The sequence below is a fragment of the Elgaria multicarinata genome, chromosome 7, assembly GCF_023053635.1.
Source record: "Elgaria multicarinata webbii isolate HBS135686 ecotype San Diego chromosome 7, rElgMul1.1.pri, whole genome shotgun sequence".
NCBI lineage: Eukaryota > Metazoa > Chordata > Lepidosauria > Squamata > Anguidae > Elgaria > Elgaria multicarinata.
The window spans coordinates 86,844,580-86,869,448 of NC_086177.1; the positions used below are offsets into that span (position 1 = coordinate 86,844,580).

Genomic DNA, 24,869 nt, shown 5'->3' on the forward strand with positions numbered 1-24,869 from the left:
CTTTATAATCACATGGAAGACAGAAAATGGTGTAAGAGAACCAAGCAATCATATTTACTAAGGACGTGGCTTGCCAAATTAATGCCAAAAATAATTGTGGAAAAACAGAGGCAATTGAGTCGAACTGTTTGGTCATCATAGAAGGTTCCCATTTAATTTAATCTTCCATATTTTATTTTCCTTTCTCACCAGTGTCTGATACCTTGGTTTCATTGATCAACCACACAAGTCCACACTCCTATTTATTGCTAACGTGCATATTAAATTTCAGGGTAGAATGACAGGCTTGTTTTGTTCCAGATCTTTGCTTTATTTGGGCACAAATCCCTATCCGTTAGGGAAAAAAAATATGTTTTTACTTATTTTTTGTCAAAGCGCCCAGAGGCCTCTAAGTATGGGCAATCATAAATAAAAAACTTATTATTGTTACTTATTTTGTCCTTGAGCATGAAAATAGAAAGATGAGGAGAACATATATATACAATCTAATGTTAGCAAAGTTTTGAAAGATGTCAGATAGTTTTGCACTGCTAGGAGAAAATTCCCTCACTGTCTAAATACATTTATTTTTGCAATTGCGTGGGTTTACTATGTACTGGCCCCAGCCTTTCTGCGCCACCCAACAATCTATACATTTTAAGCAACCTGCAAGGAGCTCCAGCCAAAGCCAAGTCCCAAAATGCATGGGCCTGCTGTCTTCAGAATATTACGAAGACCGTCAAATTGTGAGTAGTTCCAAATGCTCCATCTATAAGCTGCTTTTGTTGATAGAGAATTCTACTCTAACAACAAGATTAATAAAAATGCTTTTCCACTTTTCTGTTACACATTCAGATACAGAGCTGGGCTGAGGAAAATCTATCCTGGCTAGCAAGCAGAGGAGAATGGGCAGTTCTGAAGAACCTACAGGGATAGCAACCCTTCTGATCTATCAATCTCAGAGTTTGACATGTTCACTGGTACCTAAAAGAACTACAACTGATACAGAATGTGGGGACTGCGGGGTTGCCTGGCTCCAGCCTGTCTAAATAATTAAGTGGAATTCAACAGAAATTCAGCCTCACTGAGTACCGGATGCTGAGGACAAACAACGGGGCAGGGGTTGGGGCTTCTGTGCCTTACTTGTAAGCTTCATGGAGGCATCTGGCTTGTTACTGTTGCAAAGATAATGGACTGTAGATAAAGCTAACCTTTAACTCCTGCCCCATTCCGTCTTCCCCACTGTTCAGCTGTGTGGATGGATAGATAGATGGATGGTTGGGGGGTGGGGTGCATGCACACTCACAGACACACTCCATCCATGCACACAAGTTGTTGGGGGTGAGAAGGGAAAAGAGTGGGCAGTGTGGTGATGATCTCTCTCTTTCTCTCTCTCTCACACACACACTAACACCACCCATCTACTCTCTCACATACGGCTTGTGAATGGATGGATGGGTGTGGTGAGGGTGCACGCATGAATGGATTCACACACACCCTCACATTCCCATCCGTCCTTTCCCGCAGCTGTATAGCGGGAAAGAGGGGGATGTCTGCAGAGTTTTATTGCTCAGCTGACAAGCGGAGACAAGTGAGGAAAAGGGGATGGGGCTTCACATAAATATTTACTTTACCTGAAGCACAGCCCCCTTTCCCCTGCTGCTCAACTCTTCCCTGCTGAAGATGAGCGTGTGTGTTGTGGGGAAGAACAGGAAACATTTTCCTAAGTTTATTGTGTGCGTTTTAAATCGCCCCTTCCCCATATACCCCTACACTACTCAGCCGATCAGTAACAAACAGCCGGGCAATAGGAAGAGAAGGCTGTAGGCTCACCCCCTTTTCCCAACTGTAGGAGGAAACACCACTGATTGCATAAAATTAGAAGCGGAATGCATGAGGCCTGCAAGCAGCATATCACCCACCTCTAAACTAGCGATAAAACAAAGAGTATGGTTCTTGAGCTGCATTGGTTGCTTATCCATTTCTGGGCCAAATTCAAGGTACTGGTGTTGACCCACAAAGTCCTAAATGTCTTGGAATCCATGTATCTGAAGGAATGCCTCTCCTTCTATCAGCCTGCCTATATTCTTCGATCTGAAGGGGAAGCCCATCTCATCGTCCCACCATTAAAGAAAGTACATCAGGTGGTGAAATGAGATAGAGCCTTCTCTGTGGTGGTGCCCAAACTTTGGAATGCCCTCCCCAAGAGTTACACATGGCGTCACGTTTATTGACATTTCAGCATCAGGCTAATACCCATTTGTTGACCTGGGCATGTATAAGTGATTGCAGTGGCAACTATCTCACTGCTGATTGTTTTATAGGTTTTATTATGTCCATTAGCTATATTTTATTGCTGTTTTAATACTGCTGTTACCTGTCCTGGGATTTTTAATGAAGGGAAAGATATAAATGAAATGAAAAAAAATTAAAATAAAATATATTGTCCCCCTGACCAATACGTTCAGGGTGATCTTAAGATAGAGTGAAATCAGATAAGAATGCAAAGGAGGAATTGTTATAATAAAGGAGGACTTCAATTGCCCTCACATAGACTGGATAAATGCATATGCTGGTTACAACAGAGAGGTAAAAATGTCTATATACCTTAAAAGGCTGTGCCCTATAAAAACTGGACATGGAACCAACCAGAGGGAAGGTGACCTTGGATTTAATCCTAAGTGCTGCCAAGGACCTAATGCAAAATGGGAGTGTTGTTGAACTGAATGGAAACAGTGATCACAGTGCTACCAAATTTAATTTATATGCTATGGGAAATTGCCAAGAAAGTCCAACAAGAAAAAGGAAGCTGAAAGGAAAAGTCAAGATGGTCAAATCTCTCCTGAATGCTTGGGAGTTACTCAAAAACACAGTAATAGAAACCCAGCTGGAATGTATACCACAGGTCAGAAAAAGTACCACAAAGTCCAAGAGGTCACCAGCATAGTTAATGTGCAGTGTCAAGAAAGCTATTAGAGGAAGGAAGGCATCGTTCTGAAATTAGAAGCCTTGCCCAATTGAGAACAAACAGAATACAAACTTGCACAAAGGAAATGCAAGCAGACAACAAGGGACGCAAAAAAGGATTTTGAGGAGCAGTTGCTAGGGAATACAAGTAGGATGGTGCTATCTACTCAAGTCCTGTTTGTAGGCTTCTCATAGGCTTCTGTTTGGCCACTATGAACACAGAATGCTGGACTAGCTACATCTTTGGTCTGATCCTGCATGTTCTAAATACTCCATCGGCTAGTTCCAGTCCATGACCAGCAGTTTACCACCCGTTGACTATAGTATTCCACAAATTCATGGAGTTGTGTGTTTTCAGCAGAGACTAGGTTACATATAGAAAATTGGACATGCAAACGTGAAAGAGTAGTCATTCTGCAATTCACAGCACATGTTCTGTGTCTACACCTCAATATTATTTTCTTAAAGAGCTGTATAGCATAGCTTTAAGATATGCCATGGACTGGAAAACTGTACATATATCCATGTTAATAAATCTCCATCCAGAATAATTTATCCATTGTTCTTAGTACTCTCACATTTGCTTTCCATAACACTATCTTCATGATGCTTTATAACACCCTTCCACCACATGTTAAATTTGATCACTTCAAGATTTTGGTAGTAAATCTCCCCATTATCCACAAAGTGTATAAAGCAAATACCTATTTCAGCATCAAACACAAATTAAAACATGTATTAAGTGTTTTATGGATTGCCTCATCCTACTCAGAGTCATCACTCATCAACAGAACTATTTATTAACTTTTAACTGAAGATAAAGATCCCTGGTCTACTGTACACAACCATCACAAAATTAATAAAACCATGACTTGAGTTGCCAGCTCCACTTCTACAAGTCACAACATGGGTGTTTCTGACATACAAAGAAATTTTAAAACTTATCAGACTTTAATATGGCATATAAAGCTGTCTCAGTTCATCCCAACCGTAGACTATATAGAGCCAATTTTGTCACATGTGTATTCATCAGACATACGGTAAGATAACCATCAGATTGAAGTTCATTCTGCATTTCTGGAGAGTAAACATCAGCCACTTTACATTGCCAGGAGTTAAGTCATGCCAATAGTGTGTAACTCCCAGCAGGGCTTTTGCTAAACTTAAATTACTGATTTCAGTTATTCAGAAGAGAGGAGCTAGTTGCAAGATGTTCTAGTTTGATGCAACACTTCAGCTCTTACAAAGCTTACTTTGACATAATGGCAAATAAATTAAGTTAGGAAATGTCAATGGACACTTGAAGACTCTGTATTAAAGTAGTCAGAAAGCAAGCAGTGTGAAGACAGATAGAAGACAGCTTGTGACAAGGAATTCAATCAACCGTAACAATGAAAATTTTTCTTCCCAAGAGGTAGTGCTTTATGACATGCACATCATTAAAATATCTAAAGTGTTCAATCATAACTCCTCATTATAAGTTTATATTAATATAAACCATAGCTCCTGGTTTGCAGGATGTTGTCCAACTACCTAGCAGATAAAATGCCCTTAATGCAAAACATTCTATAGTTCTTGTATACATTTTTCCAGTTGTCCAATATTAAAATGTTGTGTAACTTAAATAAAAACACAATCGTTTTAAAACACATACTCATTTCCATAATACAGCATGCAGTATGCAAAATCTATACAACTAATATTCCAAAGACAGCAATCCAGAGGTCCTGAGTCATCTTGCAGAAGAAATCCATGTGTTCATGGATTTTTTCTGGTTGGTCATTTGTTTTAGTGGCTCACACAAGCAGGCCAACCGAGAGCTGCTGCCAAGGGAAATGAATAACAAAGCTCAAATACAGCCAATAATTTCATTTGCAAAACCACAAGAATGCAGCCAGTATCTATATGAACTATCTCCTTCCCAAGGTGTTAACGCTAATATTCTTTTGTAAAGTGGACTATTGGGAAAAATAACATTAGATGTTTTAAATAGAGAGGAAAATGAAACATACTTTTCATGGTTCCATCTTCATCTTCATCTTCATCCTCATCACTGTTTATCACCATGGTCCCCAGGTCTGATTCTAGCATGGTGCTGTTATGTTCAATCATTGTCTGAGCACTGTCACTCATCGTACTTGTGGCCCTCATTGTGCCTGCACTCTCTGAGCTAGTCTTCACCATGGTGTGGGAGTCTAGCTCATCTTCATCCTGCAAACAAAAATTTAGCTAGGAATTACATATATCCTGTAAAAACAATTTTTTATCTTGTATGTTTTCCCATTATATTGTCCATTCTGCCTAGATAATTCTTCATATTTTGGGAAACTTCCTAGTAACACCAAAGGACACAAATGCTGAAAACAATAGGAGAGCATACCATGAAAAAAGAATTCCCAACACAGAAACATGGCGTATGAATCTGCCTTATACTGAATCATACTGTTGGTCCAGTGGCCTAATATTGTTTACATATAGTAGTAGTAGCTCTTCAAGGCCTCTGGCAGCGATCCTTCCCAGCCCTACTACCAAAATCTTTTCAACTTGCATGAAAAGCAAGTGCTATGGCTCCTCCTCTAGGAACATGCATAAAAACCTCACTAGACAAGAGTCCAAGAGATCAAAAGGGCACTGAGTATCATTTCAAAAACCCATCTCAGCTGGCAAGGCCAGCTCCTCTCATTTGTATGTACTTAAAAGGTTTGTTAAGCTATGATAAAAGGGGCAAGAAGAAAACCTGTTGATGCTTTGTAGAAAAATATCTGCTGAGCAGATGCTTCGGGACTCTGGAACAAAGTTAATTCCAGCAAAGGATACAAAAGCATTTCCAATCAGTGGCAGTAATGTGCCAGGAATGTAAAACAGAGAACTGATGATAATCCAGTTCATGAATCATAAAACCCATATGGAATAGAAGTATTTGAAAACATTATTAGGAAATCCTACTCTCTTTCTGAAGTCAGATTTAGAGGATGTGCACAATATCCCAGCTATTTAAGGACTAACATGCTGTTCTCTGCCTCAAGTCCTTTTTACAAGGGCACATTCTACATCCCACAAAAAACATCAGAATGCAAAAGAGCTGCTTGTTGATTGTATAAAAGCTTCAAATTAAGTGTCTAATTTTAGGTGACTCAATAAAAAACAAATTCTTTTATTTTAAGTCTTCTTTGAGGGCCAAATAAGATCAGCCAAATATGCTTCCACAGCCCATTCTAACATCATCGAGTTTACAAAACAACCCTACAGATTTCAATGGCTAATGAAAAACCCAAATACCACTAATGAGTGCCATGCAAACTATGATGAAGAAAATGTTCCTGCTCTCCAGGGTAGGAAGCACTGATTGTCCCATGATACCCGTGACAGAATTTTAAAAATACAGATACTTTACCAGGGTAGGAAAAACCCTGCTTTAAAATGTCACAGTACTAGGTACAGATATTTTTCAAGAATTGTTATTTTTCTCCAGCCCCTTAAAAGATAAATAAATACTTTTTATTTTCAGGCAATGGGTTGTATTTGGATGGCCTTATAACTAGAAGAAAGCACTGCAACTTGCACAAAGTAGGGCATACATTTTTGCCAATCGATCCTACCCAATTCAGCCTTCTGTGCTTTCTAAAAGGTTTCTCCTGATGGTTGGGGAAATCCTCTGGAACAGTATGGGCTATAGCACTGAAGGCTGCAGTAGGTAAGGGGCAGTGGCAATAATTGGGTGCTTCACCTTAAGCAAGCAGAAGTGTTTTCTGTTAATGCAAGCTACTATTGGATACAATCCAATATACAGGGAGTGTAATCTATATACCTAAGTAGGAGTCCCACGCAGTAAATGAAGTCACTGGCTCAGTTCAGACAACACATTTCGCAACAGTGGTTTTAGAACTCCACGGTGGGGGGTTTACACAACTGTTGAGAAATGTGATGTCTGGCGGGAAAACTCCATGCAACGGTGGAGTTTACACTCCATGCAGAATATCCATGCTGTGCAGAGGAGAGTTCCTGCACAACTGTTGTGTGGCGTGTTGTGTGGCGGGCTCTGTGGAGTTTTCCATTGTGTTGAGTTGACTTTTCCCACTGGCTACAGAGTTCCCTGACAAGACTGGTGAAAGGAGTGAGTGCCGCTCTAGGAGCACCGCCAGGATAGGGTTTTTGCAGCAATGGCTGATGGGATACCATCGGGAGGACCAGGGGAAAAGAGAGGGCAAAGGAACTGTCAATCAAACATGGGAGGACCAGGAGAGGAGAAAGGGCGGAGGAACTGTCAAACATTGCGATGGATTTTACCCAACTCCATGTTAGACCATAGTCACACAATGACGGAGTTAGAACATGTTGTGTGGGGGGGGTACCCCCTAAAAATTCAACCATTGAGTGAAGTTTTCACACTGTGTTGACTAACTTGTCTGAACTGAGCCTCTATCTTGTTTCCTGAACTAAAAAGCCTAATACGTCATGGTTAATGGTGCTTCTTTTAAAACAAGCAATTAAGCCTTCTCTATTGCACACATTTATAAAGAGGTAAGCGCTATTGAAATCTTGCATCTGTATAAACATGTTTAGGATTGCACTGTCAGTATGCTACCTTCACAGAGATAAATTTCAGTTTATTAGCCTCTTCTTCAAGTCACCTTTAAATATGTCCCATTTATTACCACCACCAATTATTTCCGTAGTATAGTCAATGGATAATCAATGGCTTGAATCTAAAAGTGCTCTTCTATTAGTGGAAAGCGTCTTCCACTCACAGAAGAGAAAAACCAAAAGAGCACTGCATGAGGAAAGTAATTCCAAATCCAGCAACTTCCTCCATTCACAGAAGCTCTTGAGTAAAACTTTGCACAAGCTTATCCTCACGCCCTAAGTGTAGTGTTTGCACACTACAGCGCATATTTTCCTTATATATAGTTTCCTATACTATAATGCCACCTTCCGCAACCTGGTGCCCTCCATGTATTTTGAATTTCAGCCCTTATCAGCCCCAGCCAGCAGTTCAGGAATTTTAGGAGCTATAGACTAAAACATCTGGAAGGCACCAAGTCAGGGAATGCTGGTGTAATGCAACCCGTGATACATTGTGGTACTGAAGTGTGAGATGTCTTTCATTACATCTTGAACACGAGTTCACAATGCAGCACTGTTGCATTTCCTCTTTCCTCTCATTATTATTGGACCCAAGCCAAAGAAATGTATTTACAAGTAAATAAAAAAAGAACAATTCATTACTGTTATTTCAATGGGAATGCCTTCAATTTTCTGAGACTATAGCATAGCTATATTGGCTTGGATCCTAAGTTTTCACCCAGTGAGTGGAAGGAGGTTCTGCTCACTGAAGTAGAGGACCACTCACAGAAAGGGTCCTTCCCTGAGTACGCTCCCCTGTTCTACTCATGGAGTGAAAACACAGGATTTAAGCCTATATCAACTGATTCAGTATATTTTCCACAAATTCCATTCAACACTGAAAAAATTAAATTGATTACATTTAATAGGTTTCTCTACAGAAAGTATCCATTCCCAACCTTCTGTCACTTTTAATTTATTTACCCAATGTTCACTTGTGTATTGAACTATTTTATTTATTAATTTAAAATATTTCTAGGCTGCCTTTCAGGACAGGAGTTCCCCCCCCCCCCCAGCTTACAGCGAAAGAATAGACGGATACTATTTCATTTTTTAAAAAAAAACTAAACAAAAAAACCATAAAAACACACATACACATAATCAGGGGAACGCCAGAATAAACAACTAGTTTTTCAGAGCCCTAAATGCTTGCACTGTTGGGGGCTGAACAACGTCTGAAGGCAACACACTCCAGAGATGTGGGGCCACTGTAGAAAAGGCCCTCACTCATGTACTCACCCACCTAACTGCCCTTGCAAGTGGACAAATTAGAAGGACCCCTTTTGCTGAGCTTAAAGTGCACGCAGGCTGATATGGGTGAAGGCAGACCTTCAAGCAATTTGGTCCCAAACAGTTTAAGGCTTTAAAAGTCAAAAACAGCACTTTCAATTGGACTAAAAAACAAACTGGTAACCAGTGCAGCTGGTTATAGGAGACATGACTGCCTTGCCCCAATGCTGATTTGACCACATCCCCAGAAAGGGAATAGAAGAAATGTTCTCACAGGTGGTTTTATCAGAGATAGATCCTTTTCAAGTCCGTACAAAACTTCTTAATCTACACTGAATATTCAGCATACACCTGATTCCATGCCTGGATGCAATAAAAGTCCATGCTAGATTGCAGATGTCCTTAATACATCGCCAATGGTATGGCCAACAAGTGTTTAAACACATCTCATGAAGGGGCAGGGATAGCTGGCTAGTCAGGCAGGAACGAGCACTTTCCTGCCAGCTTCATTCCCTCCAACTAATGAACGAATTTGGACTTCCCTGAGCAATCCTGAACAAGCAGCGGTGGCAGCATCAACAATAACCAGGCTGGAGTGCTATGAGAGGGACACATAAACATGCTCCCCAATCTTTGAAAACCCAAGCATCATGCTGTACTGCATTGCTGAGCTGTACAGAATTGTATTTTTCTTCCCTGTACTACTCCTAAAATTAAAAGCACATCAAACAAGACACTAGTAATGGAAACATTTGAATGAGGAAGCGAAAGGTTTCACAAGCCTACTTCTTGATGGAAGATGTGTGCCGAGCATTCAAAACAACAACAGGCCTGTTCAGACAACACACTAAGCCATGGTTACAGCAAATGGTTAGTGAGTGTGTTTAAACCATGGCTATGTAGCCACCATGGTGAGGAATGGTTCACGTGACATGCTAAGTCATGGTTCATACAACATGCTAAGCCGTAATGTTTAGCTCAAAATGTTTAACCACCATGGCTTAGCGTGCTGTCTAAACAGGGTCATCGTTTTACCTATTTTGTCTCTGCTCAGGATAAGTGAATAAAAATATAATGTGCATCTGCTTTTCTCAAGGGCAAGTCTACAAAAGACTGCCAAGCCAGAGAAGTACAATGGAGCCATACTTATACTCTATACTAAAACAACATCACCTGTCAACCTTTCAAGCTGAACACCCACATTTGTTGGGGGATGATGTGGGGAAGGGAAGATGGACAACAGCCTCATTTATGTAAGCCATTTAAGTCTAACATTATACCACTGTAACTCCTCGTTACAGAACTAATATGCTGAACCCCATGATATTCTAGCCCCATTCAATATTAAACAGGAAATTCAATATTAAACAGGAAATATCTAATCTCTATAAAGCACGCCAGTGCTTATCCTTCGCATCCACCTCTATAAATAATCTTGTAGTTCCAAGATATTTATTAAACACAACGTCTTAGCATAAAAGAACAAGTCAAGACATTCCCTCAAGACACATTCGGTCCCTAAATACTATGCTGGATAGTGCCACTATAGTGCTAATATGAGGAATAGATCGGTGCTCCTCCTGGTGGGGAAAAGGTAAAGGTCTCATAATCAGTTCTCTCATTTACAAATTATTTCTAATCTAACTGATGTTCTATTCAGTTCTCGTTCCGTGTAAACACATCAGAAGAGCACTAGAGCCCCACTCCCTTCCTCATGCATTTCCATCGCCCTGTACTTGCTAGCTTACTTTTTTCCATCGCTCTGTATTTGTTAGCCTACAGAGGAGCGCCTACTGTATCCGTGATGGTATTCCACACAATGAAGAACCCTAGAAAATCACAGAACCCTATAAAATGTAGGCTAACACGCCAAGGTACTGTTGTATATTGTTCACTAGACAAGCTAATCCAGGATTGGAGATGCAGCCTGTTCTCAACAGTGTTGCACTCCCTCTGAAGGACTGGATTCACCGTTTGGGAGGTGCTTCTTTGACCCAGCATTACTCCTGGAAGATCAGTTGGCTGTAGTCTTTCTCCAGGCTTTGACTGATATACCAGTGAGTCATGCCTTAATCACCTCCCATTTAGATCACTTCAGCATGCTCTACACTGAGCCGCCCCTGAATGTTGTTTGCAAACAACAGCTAGTCCAAAACACCAGACCGATTTCTGTCTTGCTCCAATTGCACTGGCTTCAAATTTGTTTCCAGGTACAACTCAAGGTTACTGCTTCTTAGCTATAAAGCCTAAATCGTTAGGGGCCAAAAGACTATCTCCTCCCATATGCACCTGCCTGTAGTTTAAGATCTACTTCAGAGCCTGTTTATCCCACCGTGAAAAAATACTAGGTTGGTGGGAAATGGGACAGGGCCTTTTCCATGGTGGCACCCAAATTATGGAACTTTCTCACTAGGGAAGATTTAGCTTTAAATGGGCTGTTAAAACTTTTTTGCGTCATTTTAAATGTAATTAATTCCACTCTGGATTTTTTTTAAAGGTAGATTAAGAACAAGAGAAAAGACTCTTGTTATATCATTTTAAAGTTTTAAAATTGCAACTGTTTTTGGAGGATCTTCCTGAGCCAATCAATGAATCATGAATAATTTTATAAATACCGCATTTCTTCAATTCTAAGACACCATCAATTGTAAGACGCATACTAATTTCAGTACCACCAACAGGAAAAAAGCTTTGATTCTAAGAAATAATAAACGCATCCGCGATTCTAAGACGCACCCCGTTTTTAGAGATGTTTATATGGGGGGGAAGTGCGTCTTAGAATCAAAGAAATACGGTAAACTATTAAATCAGAGGTGCACAACTGTTTTGGCCCCAAAGGTTGCATCGAGTTTCGGTAAGGCTTGGGGGCGGGGGGCTGCACATACTCTTACACACATACACACATAGCCCAACCTGGTGTCCACCCCATATGTTGGTTTATTGCGCACAATGGGGAGGAGGTGCTGCTGAGAGGAATGGAGACTGTTATGGGGATTGCTAAAGCTTCCTTTGCCCAGCGATCCCAATGGGCTTTTGTGCCACTACTAGCAGCACAGAAACATTGATGCCAGCTGCTTCAAGCTTTCCAAGAGAGGGAGGGAGGAGGCTTTAGCTTCCTCCTCCTCCCAGTGGCCCTAACCACCACTTCTGCTTCCACACTAATGGTAGCATGGACACAGTGAAGCCAGGATTGAAGATGCAGCCTGTTCTCAACAGTGTTGCACTCCCTCTGAAGGACTAGATTCCTACGGTGTCACCCAGGTAGGGAGGGTTTTTTAACTTGCTCCTTTTCCCAGCAATTCCGACAGCCATTAGTAGTACAGAAGCAGTGATGCCAATCAGCTGCAGGCAGGAATTCGGCAGTGGCACGGGAGGAACACTGGGCCACACAATTCGTGTTTGGGAGCTGTACACCTTGCATTAAGTAGCCCTGTCATTCTATGTAGTAGGAATGGAGGAAAGTCATTACACTTATAAAGCTTGTTAGAATTCATCTCTCTACCTATTTTGCAAGTTCTTTATTTCATATTTAGTATTTTCTGAATGTTCTATAAAAGCCATGACGGCATCTGCTAAGGAATTTTAGACTAGAGATTCATTTCTAGGTGGTGCCCACCACATTTATTGGACTGTAACTCCCAGCATCCCCATGCTGGGTGGGGAGGATGGGAGTTGTAGTACAACACATCTGGAGGGCATCAGGTTGGGCAAGGCTGACCTAGATAGCTGGGCCAGAAGAGCAACATAGAGGGAATACCTTTCTGAAAAAGATGAAGTCAAAATCTTGTTAAATTAACAGTTACAAGAAAATCCAATACTGATACTGGAATTACCTCTTTAGGGGGAGTTAAGTAGGCAATTTTAAAATCACTTTGTTCAATACAGTTGTCAATGGTCATGCTGAAGTACACATATGAGGCACCAGTAATCTGTATCATCTGCTCACGTTGCACTCTCAAATAATTGTGTTCTTCAACTTATCTAGGGTAATTAATGGTTAATCGATCAAATGAACTTATGCTTAAAAAACACCATTCACTTTTGGAGAGGTCTCAATAGGTTAGAATTGTTTGGCATGCACATTTTGGGTCAGGGAAATATTTTTGAGTGGGACAGATTGGCTAGTTATGTGGCTTGCCGTTACCTCCCCTACAATATGAAGCATGGCCCACACGCTGTTGTCAGGTTTATGCATTTCGTTAGTTCAGCAGGCAGAACTATCCTTCACAACTATATAAAAAAATTCAGAAAAGGTGAAGTATTTTTGCATAAGCTAGATGCTTATAAAATAGATAAAAGTGCTGAGTGTAACAACATGTTTGATTTCTTCTCTTTTTTACCGTTAAAGATAAAGCATTTGAGATCCATCTTGGAACCCAATAATAATTTTAACTAATCTCTGTCTATATACAAAGGAGCACTAGAGGGCAGCAAAGACAATTAAGTAGAGTGGAACGCTTCACTTTTAAGACTTACATAGGAACAAAATTTAGTACCTTAAGTAATAAGCACCTCATCATTGCCTTTGGGGAAATTGTGCATATAGTCGCAGTTACCTTTCAAAAATTGCTTTAGTAATTGCATGAGATACAGGAGTGCACAATGAGGATATAAAAATACTGATGGACTGTAAAAGGACCCAGGCATTTAAGCAAGTGCAATCTTTCCAACAAATATTCATGTCCTATTTATTGCAGTAAAGCAACACCCTTAAGAACCTATGAATTATCTACATTATTTCTAAGCTTACTGGGCATCTCCAGAGCTTGCTCTGAGGGAAGATGATAGATAATAATTATTATCTGCAGAAATTCTGAGAAGGGAACCCTCTACATTAGGTTAGATTCTTTCATGGTTCTATTCTTATTGCCAGTTAGCATATAATAAAGGTATTGTGCTATTTTACAAGTGACCCTAAAAATGAATACACTTAAATCATATTTGTTTCTCTCTCTTCCAAGAAGTCATGTGATTCAATTATTTGATGAACATTTAGAAACTAAGATGAATGATGCCGTAAAAGTCTATGGCATTACAATAAAAGTTAAAAAAAACTATCAATAAAAATACAAACGTCACTGCTTGTCATAAATATAAGAATTAACACGATTTAAGCTATAGGTGGGCAGTTGTATCACCCACATATTTTGTGTATCCAAATCCTAGCCTCTATTAAAAATAATTAAGTTTCAATCCTTCATATTTTCAGAGACAATTGAAGAATTGGAAAAAATGGAAACAAAAGGGATGAATCCACACAAAAGTAAACATCATTATTTCCAACTCTTCATTTCCAACACTATCATCAAGTGTTTAGGAACATAAAGGACGTTGAAGTATAGGAATTAGTAGCATGGAAGGCAGCATACTACACTGATAAGATGATTGTACTTTTGGTTCTTTGTTCAAATATTATTTAAAAAATGTTCATAATTTGAGATTATTCACTACAAGTATTTTATACAATCTTCCAAAATACAGGAAGAATTTCAATTTGAAGCAAAAAAAAAAAGGAGTTGATTATTAATTCATTTCTTTAAAAATCCTCAGAAATAAATATTTGGACATGTTTCTTGGGGGCTGCCAAGCAACGAGTTGCTTTACGTTTCCATAATACAGCTGCCTGACCTCAGAATCAAATTTGCATCACACTTCAGAAATGCATAAAAGAAGAGATCAGTCATGTTTAGTAATGCTTAAACTAACATTTAAACTTTGATATCAGGATTAACCTTCTGTAAAGTACTCAGTCTGCACTTTTTACTTAATTAAAAAAATCTGTAAAGTTACCTCAACACCTATCAAAACATGTCAGTTTGTCAGAATACATTCTCATCAGACAAGCTATTCCTGTAACATGCCTAAACTCAGTTTCAAGGGCATTATTTCCCATCATATCCAGCATAGCTTTCAAACAACGTAGACACTGCTACTTGCTTAAGAGAGCTGCCCAAGCTACAGGTGTCCCATTCAAGCTGTCCCAGGCTGAGATCTATTCAAGATCCTCCTCAACTTTAGTGTATTCTACAGGTAACCTTATTTCACACTGCATCACAAAATGACATTTTAACCTACTGAATTATTAGGTTCATACTATGAAGTCGACTTCCAACATACTAGACCTGAATCAAGAGATTGGTGGGGGGGATGTAAGCAAATTCTAACGCTCTTGAGAATTTTCATTCCAAACTGGGGAGGACCATAGCTCAGCGCTCATGTAAACCCATCCAGTTTATTCTAGGGTTTCTCAAGGTAGAGCTGGAAAAGTTGCTTGTCTGAAACCCCCACGTAACTGCTGCCAGTCAAACAATTCTGAGCTAGAGGGACCAACATTCTGAATCAGTATAAGGCAGCTTCCTATGTTCCGTTGTGGAAATAGAATATTACAAGAAGTTTTAAAAAGAAACATGAAGTGGTTGCATACATACTATTCTCTCTCTCTCTCTCTCTCTTTCTCCTTTAAAAACTCTTGTGACGAACTGCTTTTTGAACTGGAGGTTGTGCATGGCACTTGCTAAGAAGAAAACTCAGAAATATCCAGGAGCATGCAAAGCTCTTGATCACAGCTGAATCACTTAAAATATGTAGATTGTGTAATTGGGAAAAAATATATAGAATATTTAATTAAATTCTCACACACCGAGTTTTCATCCTCTTCTTCCAGTTCCCTCTGCTGTTCTTCATGCCTTTTTGCCTTAATTTCCATGGCTTCAGTAATCAGGTCTCTGAGAATTGAGACTGGTTTGGCATTCTTAATAAAAGGATGCTAGAAAATAAACCCACACAGTTATACAAAATGGAGCCTACAGACAATCTCTACATACAATATAAATACAAGTAACATGTTAAAAAAACATGTCAATCAACTTCACGGACCAGCGCAAGAAAGAGCATTTCCCTTTGGACAGCAATTAAAATCTGGAATAAGAGAACATATGATCTGTTTAACTGCTTTGCAACTAAATAGGATTTTCCATTTTGTTTGTTTAGGTAAACAGCAACCATGAGAAGAATGTTACTACAAAACACAACTGCTTTACAGTTAAGGATATAATTGTCCGAAGGAAATGCGAATTAGGTGGTAAATAAACAAAGCAAAGATAGCCTGACATAGAAAAACAAACTTTTTAATGCATTCAGTTACACTATTTAATTCATCTTAACAAGCTGACAATGCAAATTAGCGGCCATAAGCAGAGCAGGCACTATGGCTAGAACAAACCTGTATTTTAACAAGACATGAATCACTTAACCACTAACAATGATGAAATGTAAATGAAACAAAATTAAAATCCTCAGGATGGGCAGATGACATTGATCAAAAAGCACCACCTATTGAAATATAGTTTATACTCCTGCTTAAGAACTTGCATATGCCTTCTGTCAATCATGAAAACTTGGTCCTAGTTAGAACACAAGGTTACAGAAAATCTGGTACATTCTATTAATATTGTTGCATTAGTTTAAAATTCCAACTGGAATTTTTTAAACGGTAATTTTTAAAACATAGGAAGAAATGGTACTCTTGCTTCAACCATTCCTAATGGTCCTCTTCAAGATTTCACCACTTTCTGGATAAGGTGCATCATCTCTGAAATATGAAGTATCCTCAAAAAAAATTCTAACTGTGCTGTTAATGATGCCAACAATATTACTGCATTTTCTTATGAAGATTTTAACAACCCCTTTTTGTAACCTCATCTTAAGAACTTTCCACACTATCAGATTTTAGTGCAAGTAATGTATCATTATTCATTTGCTGCACATAACCCAGATATCTTTCTTCAAGACTGTTTTTGTGGCAGGAATACCACTTTGTTCCCAACATGGAAAGTGCTAATTTTTCTCCCAGGTCACATATCCAGTGCTGCTGTAATTACTATATCACATGTAGTTGTATAAATATCATGCACTCCAATTTGCCATTGCCTGTGATGTCATTAATGAGGACAAATTATTTATTTATTATTTATTTATTTATTGCATTTCTATACCGCCAAAGCTCTCTGGGCAGTTTAAACTTCCCTGAGTTTAAACAGCAGCAAGGTTATAGTCTTCCCCTTTTCTGTGCTGCCCAACAATTACAGGATTCTTTTTTTTAAATCTTCCTTACAGATTTTCCACTCTGCATCATGAAAAATAGTGCTGGAACACTCATCAGGATCTAAATAAGTGGCAGCGTTCTACAAAGATATGTAGAGACAGACGGTTGTGTTGCAGAAATATATCACAAAAATGCAGTTGGGGCACACTTGAGGTTGCATTTCTCTCCCACCATTACACAAGAGGAAAAGAACCAAGTACTAAGAGGATTATAACAGGAGAACTTTAAACATGAAACTTTAGCACAAAGAGCAAGCATATGAGTTTATTGTATAATATCCAATTTAGTATTCAAGAACAATAAAGCAAGAGAAAAAGGAGAAGGAAGAGGCAAAGAAAGGGTCAAGGAGGAAAGGGTCAGAGGGTCAAATAAGTCATACCCAGATTTTTGGGTTACTACAAATGGTTCTCTTTGGAGCAAGAACAATAAAAGAGATAGCAATCCAAATACAACAGTGACGAAACCCAATAGCAATTTAAATACCAAAGATGTTGAGAGAGATGGGGAAATGGAGAGGATTTGTTAGATCTGCCTCTCTAGAGGGCCTGGGCATTTGCCAAACAGATTTCCCTTTCTTTCTCCTAAGAAGCAGTATAACAAGGGGACAAGGACGGGGGACAAAGATACCCTTCCATTTGCTAGAACAGGCCCTGTGGAATCCCTGCAGGCTTCCCAATAACCAACTGAGCCCAAAGGAAAGAAACGTAACTCAGACTACAATCTTTTCCCCATTTCCCTTAGAGTAAGCTCCACCGAACTCAACTTCTGAGTAGGATCAAGAATAGGCTTACATTGTCAGTGGGTTTGTGGCCTGGGAGACTAACATGTGGTGGGGGCATGAATTCCAGGTTCCCCACAGTTTCTCAAAAGGAATTGGTACAATTCTGACCTGCAGAAGTTGTGTTGCTGTAGCTCTCTGCTCAGGATTCTTCACTAGACATTTTTTCACAAAATCAGTAAATTCATCAGACCAAAGCTCTGGCTTCCGGAATGTCGGAGGGGGGTTCGTTGGAATCATAAAAATTGCCTGTTTGTTGTTTTTTTAAAGAATGAAAGAAAATGTCAGGAAAAAACAGTATTTCAGCAAATTCAAAACAACTTTTACCTTTCTCTCCTTCATTTTTCAAGTTGAAATCTGGAGGGGGATCGGAGTTAGCTACTTTAGAATTTCCAATATCTCCGAGATAAAGGAATCAAATCCATCTGCAACCAATGTAGCTACTTCCCATTACAATTTCCTCTTTGTAACCCATACCTCATTGTGCACACCATTCTTTATTTTATCTATTACTGCTAATCAGTCTCAGGAGAAAATTTTGTATTTCAGAATTTCTTAGCTAAGCAGCGAAAGCACTTTCTGGTTAAACACATAAAATATGAGCTTGCAGCTATTACTTGACAGATTTCAGTTTTATACAACACAGCATATTGGGTAATCAGGCTGGGTAATATTTTTGAGCACTTACCTTAAAAGCTTTATGAATCTGCTAAGACAACTTGAATGTTTGCTTCATAAAAAACAAGCAAACAAACAAATACCGACAGCTTACTTGCTAAGGCAGGTAAGAACTGGAGCCAAATATATTAGGCAGAATGAGACGTAGGCTGAGGCCCTCTGTTTTATATCACACTTGCCGTGCAGGAGCTGCTATTGAAGGTAAAATGTGGATGCAACACAGGACATCTCACATCTGTCTTGTCCCTATCAGAAACTGGATGAGAAACAGCCACAGTCTGGGTTCTTTCAGTGTGGCCCAGGATTCTCATGTTATTCCAAAGGTGCGGGAAGGAGCTACCCTGTAGCAGCTCCCACATTACCAACATCATACGAAGGGGTGGGGTACTGAGGCGGTGGATTTCGGCCATTTAAGGTTGCAGGGGGTATATTTGTATTGCTCCCAATGTAAACACACACACACACACACACACCCCTGCACACTGGAGATTAAGATTAAACCAAACCCTCTCCCTAAAGTGCTAGTTTACTGGATGCAAGGAACTTGTTACACAGATGTGCATTAAAAGAAACAACTATCATATGCTCCCATATATAACCCAACCTGCAGACTCAAATGGTATAGTCTAGGATCCTACATTCTGCATAATGTGTGCTACTGCTCTGGGCCTTGTTGCCTGTAACAACTGTGAAAAGATCTCACATAAATTTTGAAGATAGTGATAATGTTACATTTTGCAAATGGAAAAAAAAGCATAATTTTATAGAGAAAAATCACTCCTTGCGTGATACTCTTTTCCCAAGTTAGTTCAAATATTCTAACTTTTTTTCATCAATAGTTCTGAGGAATTATTATTAACCTTAGAGAAAACTGGCAACAAATCAAGTTGCCCATCTGGCACAACAAAATTAACCCATGCCATAATTATTTTCTTTATAATAATTCAGAAGTATACCCTGAGCAAACTGAGCAATAATCTGACAGATACATCTTCTGGGCTTATACAGTTTACAAACCCACATTAGTTGTTTAGTAGTATAAATGAACTTAAATTAAAAACATGCTGAAGGTAAGCATTGCTTCTGACCTTGACAGTAATCAACTTTTGAACTTTGATTTGGTAAGTTACCTCATAATCTTCAATTTAACATAGTAGTTCTGCAGTAGCTTTCAGAGATCCAAAAGGGGGGGATGGTCTAACTACTGGTTATATAGTATCATCATCATCATAGAATGAGCTGAAGTTCTATGTAATAATTAACACTGATCTATACACTGACTCGGTATAAACATTACTATATAAGCCACCATATACAGGATCATTAGAACATGTTCCAAGCCATTCACAGTTTTATTTCACTTTACAAGGTTGTTTGAGTATTAGCTCAGAAGCATAATCAAAAATGCTCTCTTACGGCCAAATAATTGACATACATTCATTACAGTTCGATGCTCAATATGCATCATTCAATTTACTACAGAAGACCGCTTCGTTACCAAGTCTGCACTTGAAGAAGTAGACAAAAAAACAAATCCTATTGCTAGTCTGGTAGCAGAGTGAGTAACCTGATATAACAGCACACACCAAGCTACATGAACAGGTACAAAATTAAAAATAGAGATTTACAAGGTTGTCTGATTTTTATATATACATTATATTTGGTAGTCAAAAATATCTCATATATTGCATACCACACAGTTGGGTGTTTTTAATTTTATTATATTATATTTGGTTAGGCAGTAAGCTCTGGGCAGTATCCAACAAGATGCAACCGCTAACCTTTTCCCCCTTTTTATTGTGTATTATCAACAAAACAGAACAGAAAATACACTGTGTAAAGAAAAAAACAACGCATTACATACAGTATATAGGAATATCATCATTTTTACCACTAACTTAAATTACGTTGCGTTAGCAGAAAGTGTGCTTATATAAAGTATGCAGGAGCAACACAACAGTGTTAGCTGGCATGCTGATTTCCCCCAGAAACTGGTGTGCCAATAGTGTTTGCATTACGCCAGAGCAGCTTAGCTTGTGCAACATAATTAACATTAGCAGTTGCGCCCTACTGGATACAGGCCTCTGTTAGTTCACTTTGGTATTGTGTCCTATCTTCACTGCTCTTCCCAGCCACTCCCATAGAAGATATGACCGAAATCTGCAGTTCAACTGAGTAGTGATTTGTCCATATGAAGGTTAATACCACAATATCGTCTTCCACAAAATCACCTGTTTTCAGGCTAATATAAAACAAACTAACTTGTGCCCTGCTGATACTTTGGACCATTAAGACTTTGGGATATCCCCAGGGTCGTCATGGCAGGCACAGTGTTCTGGCTCTATCTCACAAGCTGCCCTCAGCATGCAAGTTAAAATTCAAAGGAATGTGTGTGGGGGACGACTTCAGCAACAGGTCCACTTGGCAGCATGGTGAGCACTAAATAAACAGAACGTCCACTCTGTTCCCAACATCAACTACATACAATCAGAAGTAGCTATGTTCAGCACTGGATGCTTAGCAAATGAAATGGTATGTAAACTGACAACTTTAACTCCTCTCTGTATCTTAGAACCCTTGTTTTAGAGATTACACAACAGGACAGCAAATTTCCCTGAGGGCCAAAGTTATAGAAGAAAAGTTCTCAATACTTTGGCTATCTATATAAAAAAAAGTTCTAAAATAAAACAAAGCTTTGGAGAAAACAGATTATTACTTGATTAGCCAAGCTAAAATGTTTCTTGAAACTTCCCAAACTAAAAAAAAGTTGTTAAAGTATGGGCAGAATTCAAGCCTGCCTGCACACTAGCAGGACCCACTGTTAGCAGAATAGGGAGCTAGCAGTTCTAGAAGCAACCAGAAAGAGCAGAAACATTCGTTTCTGGCATGAGCCAGGTCAGAAGAGCTTGCAGAAGGAAGCGTCACTGACCTGACTGGATCCAGAAACAAGTATTTCTGCTTGTTTTCAGGGCTGCCTTTAGAACCGCTAGCTCTCTTTTGCGTGAGTGGTGGGTTGGGCTGGTGCAGTGCACCTAGCAGGAATGCAGTAGCAGTACTGGATAGTGTCCAATGAAGGGGACTAGAACTGTAAAATGGATTAATGAAGAGCATATTTTTCAAACTAATGAAATTGTTCCCCACAGAAGTCCTACTAGCTTTCCAGAATAAGATGTTTTATTTTTACATCAGATAAAAACAAATATGAGGAAGTAATAACACAGAGAATACATTTACTGAACTTCATTGTTTAGAAAGCAAAAATCTGAATTAAGAGCAGGACTGGACATAATACCCCCTCAGAAGTCTGCCATTATCCCAATGCTGAGGAATCTGTTGTTGGAGTATAATTTCCACTATCCCTCACACTATCTATGTTGACTGGGACTGATGGGAGTTTGAGTCCAACAATACCTGGAGGGTCACAGATTCTGCATCCCTTAAGGCCAATTAGATTCATAAAAATCACATCTTATTAAATTTAAACAATGGCCAATATTCACTTGGGGAAAAGTCATTAAAACAAATGAGGATTTTCAGGAAATCCTGTGAAATATCCAAAAACATGAAAAGTAGCTCTATAAGCTAGCGTAAAAGATTACTTTCAGATTCAAATACATTTACCTTGTAATGCTAACTTTTTATATTGCAAAATTGAATCCTTTTTTGCCTAGAGAACGACCTCTTAGCCCGACTCCCTTCCAGCACTGATTGGGGGAAAATGTGGGACAGGGATTGGCTGGAGAGGAGAAAGTGTAGCAGCAGTATTGGAAATGTTGAAATAAAAGAGCATGCATAAAAAATATCAATATCAATATTAAGTTTTCTCTTTTTTAATGCACAAAATTCTATTAGAAATTTTACTTTTATAGCATGCATCAGTAGTTAAGAGATCCATAATTTCTACCCATGAACTGCTTACTCTTAAAATGATGACCTTTGGATATTATTTAATGCAAAGTATGATGTACTTAGGATGGTGCAATAATGACTGACACAGAAGGTGGAAAAGATAAGGAACAATTGTCACATGATCAGAGCAAAGATGGTTTACTATTAAACATTTTATCTTCAGCTACAAGATTATTCTGGAATTATGTACAATTGTGATAGCAATTCAAGAGGTCAAGTGCGTAAGGATACTGAACTCTTCCCTACCTGCCTCGTTCTCCTATCCAGCCAATCCCCGTCCCACATTTTTCCCCAACCAGGGGTTCAAATACAGGAAGCAAGCCTGGCTAAGAAGAGGTGCTTTAGGCAAAAAAAGGTGTGCCACAATCACATATATTCTGGCCCACAGATTCTAAATTATAGCCAAGTGATCATTATTTGTATCCAAGAACCCCAGTTTTTTTTTCAAGCAAAATTTCTAGCTGTTACAATTGCATAGAGAAAACGGAACATCAAGAAGGGGATATTTCTCATGACTTCTTTGTTGCCAAAACTAGCTACTTATCCTCAGATCAAAGGAATTTCTGCACTTGCAAATTTCCCTATATGAAATAGAATTGTATATACCAAGGTTGAGTCTATTTTCAATTTCCCTACTGTTATTTGCTTGCTTGTTGTCCGTTCCTCACTGATGCAAGTTTAAAAAATGCTGATGTCTATTTAAAAGGCATCACTGCTTCACATAATATGAGTCCAGAGGATGCAATCCTGGAAATGGTTTTTAAAACAAGGCTGAGAGAACGGAAAAGGAAACTCTTCCCATATATCCTGGGAGATAGGATAACAACAGGTACAATAAATACAGAAGAGGGAGCTAATTATGAAAGTCAGATGTGCTGCTTACAATGCACATGCTAACACTGTCAAGCTATCATTGTCATGCTAACAATGACTTCTGGGATCAGAAGCTGATGGCAGTTGTAAAGGTGTGGGAAAAGAGAAACTAATAAGCATGGCAGTCCCCTGCACTCAGATAGTCCCATGTGCCAGCATGGTGAGCCATTTAAGGCAGCCTCCACATGTTGCCCAAAATAAAATGTAAAAACAATAGTCTTACTGATTTTTATAGAAGTTAGTAGGCTTAATATTCTGCAGGTAGCCAACAATAGATGCCAAATAACACAGTTACAGTATTCTCTTGTGAATTTTGGCAAAGATTTCTTATACCCATGGTGGGCTAGGCTTCGCATAACCTGTTGTACAGAACTAAGAAGTCAAGAAGACTGGTGTTTTTTTCCCCATTCCCAGTCCTTTCTGACATAGTCAACAAAAGACAAAACTGCACATGATGTTAAACATGGCCCTGGCATTTACATGAATCTCTTTAAAATCTGTAAAATGTAGCCGCACAGGTGTGGGAAGAACAGAGATGAGGACTGCAGTACATGATGTTTAGCCCTTTGTTCCCACGAGATCAGGACTGTTTAGCCTTTTCTTCCATAGTACAGTCTCAAAGAAAATCCCCCTTCCAAAGTTGCTATCAAACCTAGGAAGAAAGCTTCTAGTCCATACCGAGTGCATGCCACTTCCCTACATAGCAATTTGTTTTCCTACTCTCAGCAGCTAGTGGTGACGACAACAGGAATCTGTTGGACCCTCCCCGATTCCCAGATAGTAGTCCTGCCTCTTTAACCTGACATAGCACCCTTGCCCTTCCATATTTTACCTATAATGTTTACCTGGCTCTGATCTTTTTACTTGCTTCGCAAGTTGACCATTCCTTGACCCAGTGACAAAATTATCAGCCCATTTACTCCTGGAAGACCTCTGCCTTGGACTGGGCTTCTTGCATAGGCCATAAACCCAGTCTTTCAGATGTTTGCTGCCCTCAAGCAGAAACCCCCTGAATCATAGTGGGGCTTGACAGGGGGCTATAAAAAAAAAGGATTGGCTAAAATTAAGATACCATTAAAATAACCCTATACTAATCTGATTCAGCCAAATATCTAACCAAACAAAAGTACTCAGCATCACTTCTGAAAGATGTTTAGGCTTTGGTGAAGAAAGGAGTTTTGGAACTGGAAAACTAAGTTTGTATATATATGGGGAAATTATGAAAGTTCAAAGCACTTCATATATTGTGACAGGGTTTGGACAACATTATTATTATTATTATTATTATTATTATTTATTTATATAGCACCATCAGTGTACATGGTGCTGTACAGAGTAAAACAGTAAATAGCAAGACCCTGCCGCATAGGCTTACAATCTAATAAAATCATAGTAAAACAATAAGGAGGGGAAGAGAATGCAAACAGGTACAGGGTAGGGTAAGCAGGCACAGGGTAGGGTAAAACTAATAGTAGAAAGTAACAGTAGAAGTCTGCACAACATCAAGTTTTAAAAGCTTTAGGAAAAAGAAAAGTTTTTAGTTGAGCTTTAAAAGCTGCGGTTGAACTTGTAGTTCTCAAATGTTCTGGAAGAGCGTTCCAGGCGTAAGGGGCAGCAGAAGAGAATGGACGAAGCCGAGCAAGGGAAGTAGAGGCCCTTGGGCAGGCGAGAAACATGGCATCAGAGGAGCGAAGAGCACGAGCGGGGCAATAGTGTGAGATGAGAGAG

At 39.2% G+C, this 24,869-nt stretch overlaps 1 protein-coding gene across 2 annotated transcripts in view; it reads right to left on the minus strand.

Annotated features, from left to right (window-relative positions):
• Positions 1 to 24,869, minus strand: part of STK3 (serine/threonine kinase 3) — a 144,015-nt gene that overhangs the window by 62,313 nt on the left and 56,833 nt on the right. For both annotated transcript variants that reach the window (XM_063130989.1, XM_063130988.1), the window contains exons 7-9: positions 17,793 to 17,930; positions 15,440 to 15,565; positions 4,959 to 5,157 (exon numbers count right to left, since the gene is read on the minus strand). In XM_063130989.1, coding sequence (XP_062987059.1) covers positions 4,959 to 5,157; positions 15,440 to 15,565; positions 17,793 to 17,930 — 463 coding nt within the window. The remainder of the gene's footprint in view (positions 1 to 4,958; positions 5,158 to 15,439; positions 15,566 to 17,792; positions 17,931 to 24,869) is intronic.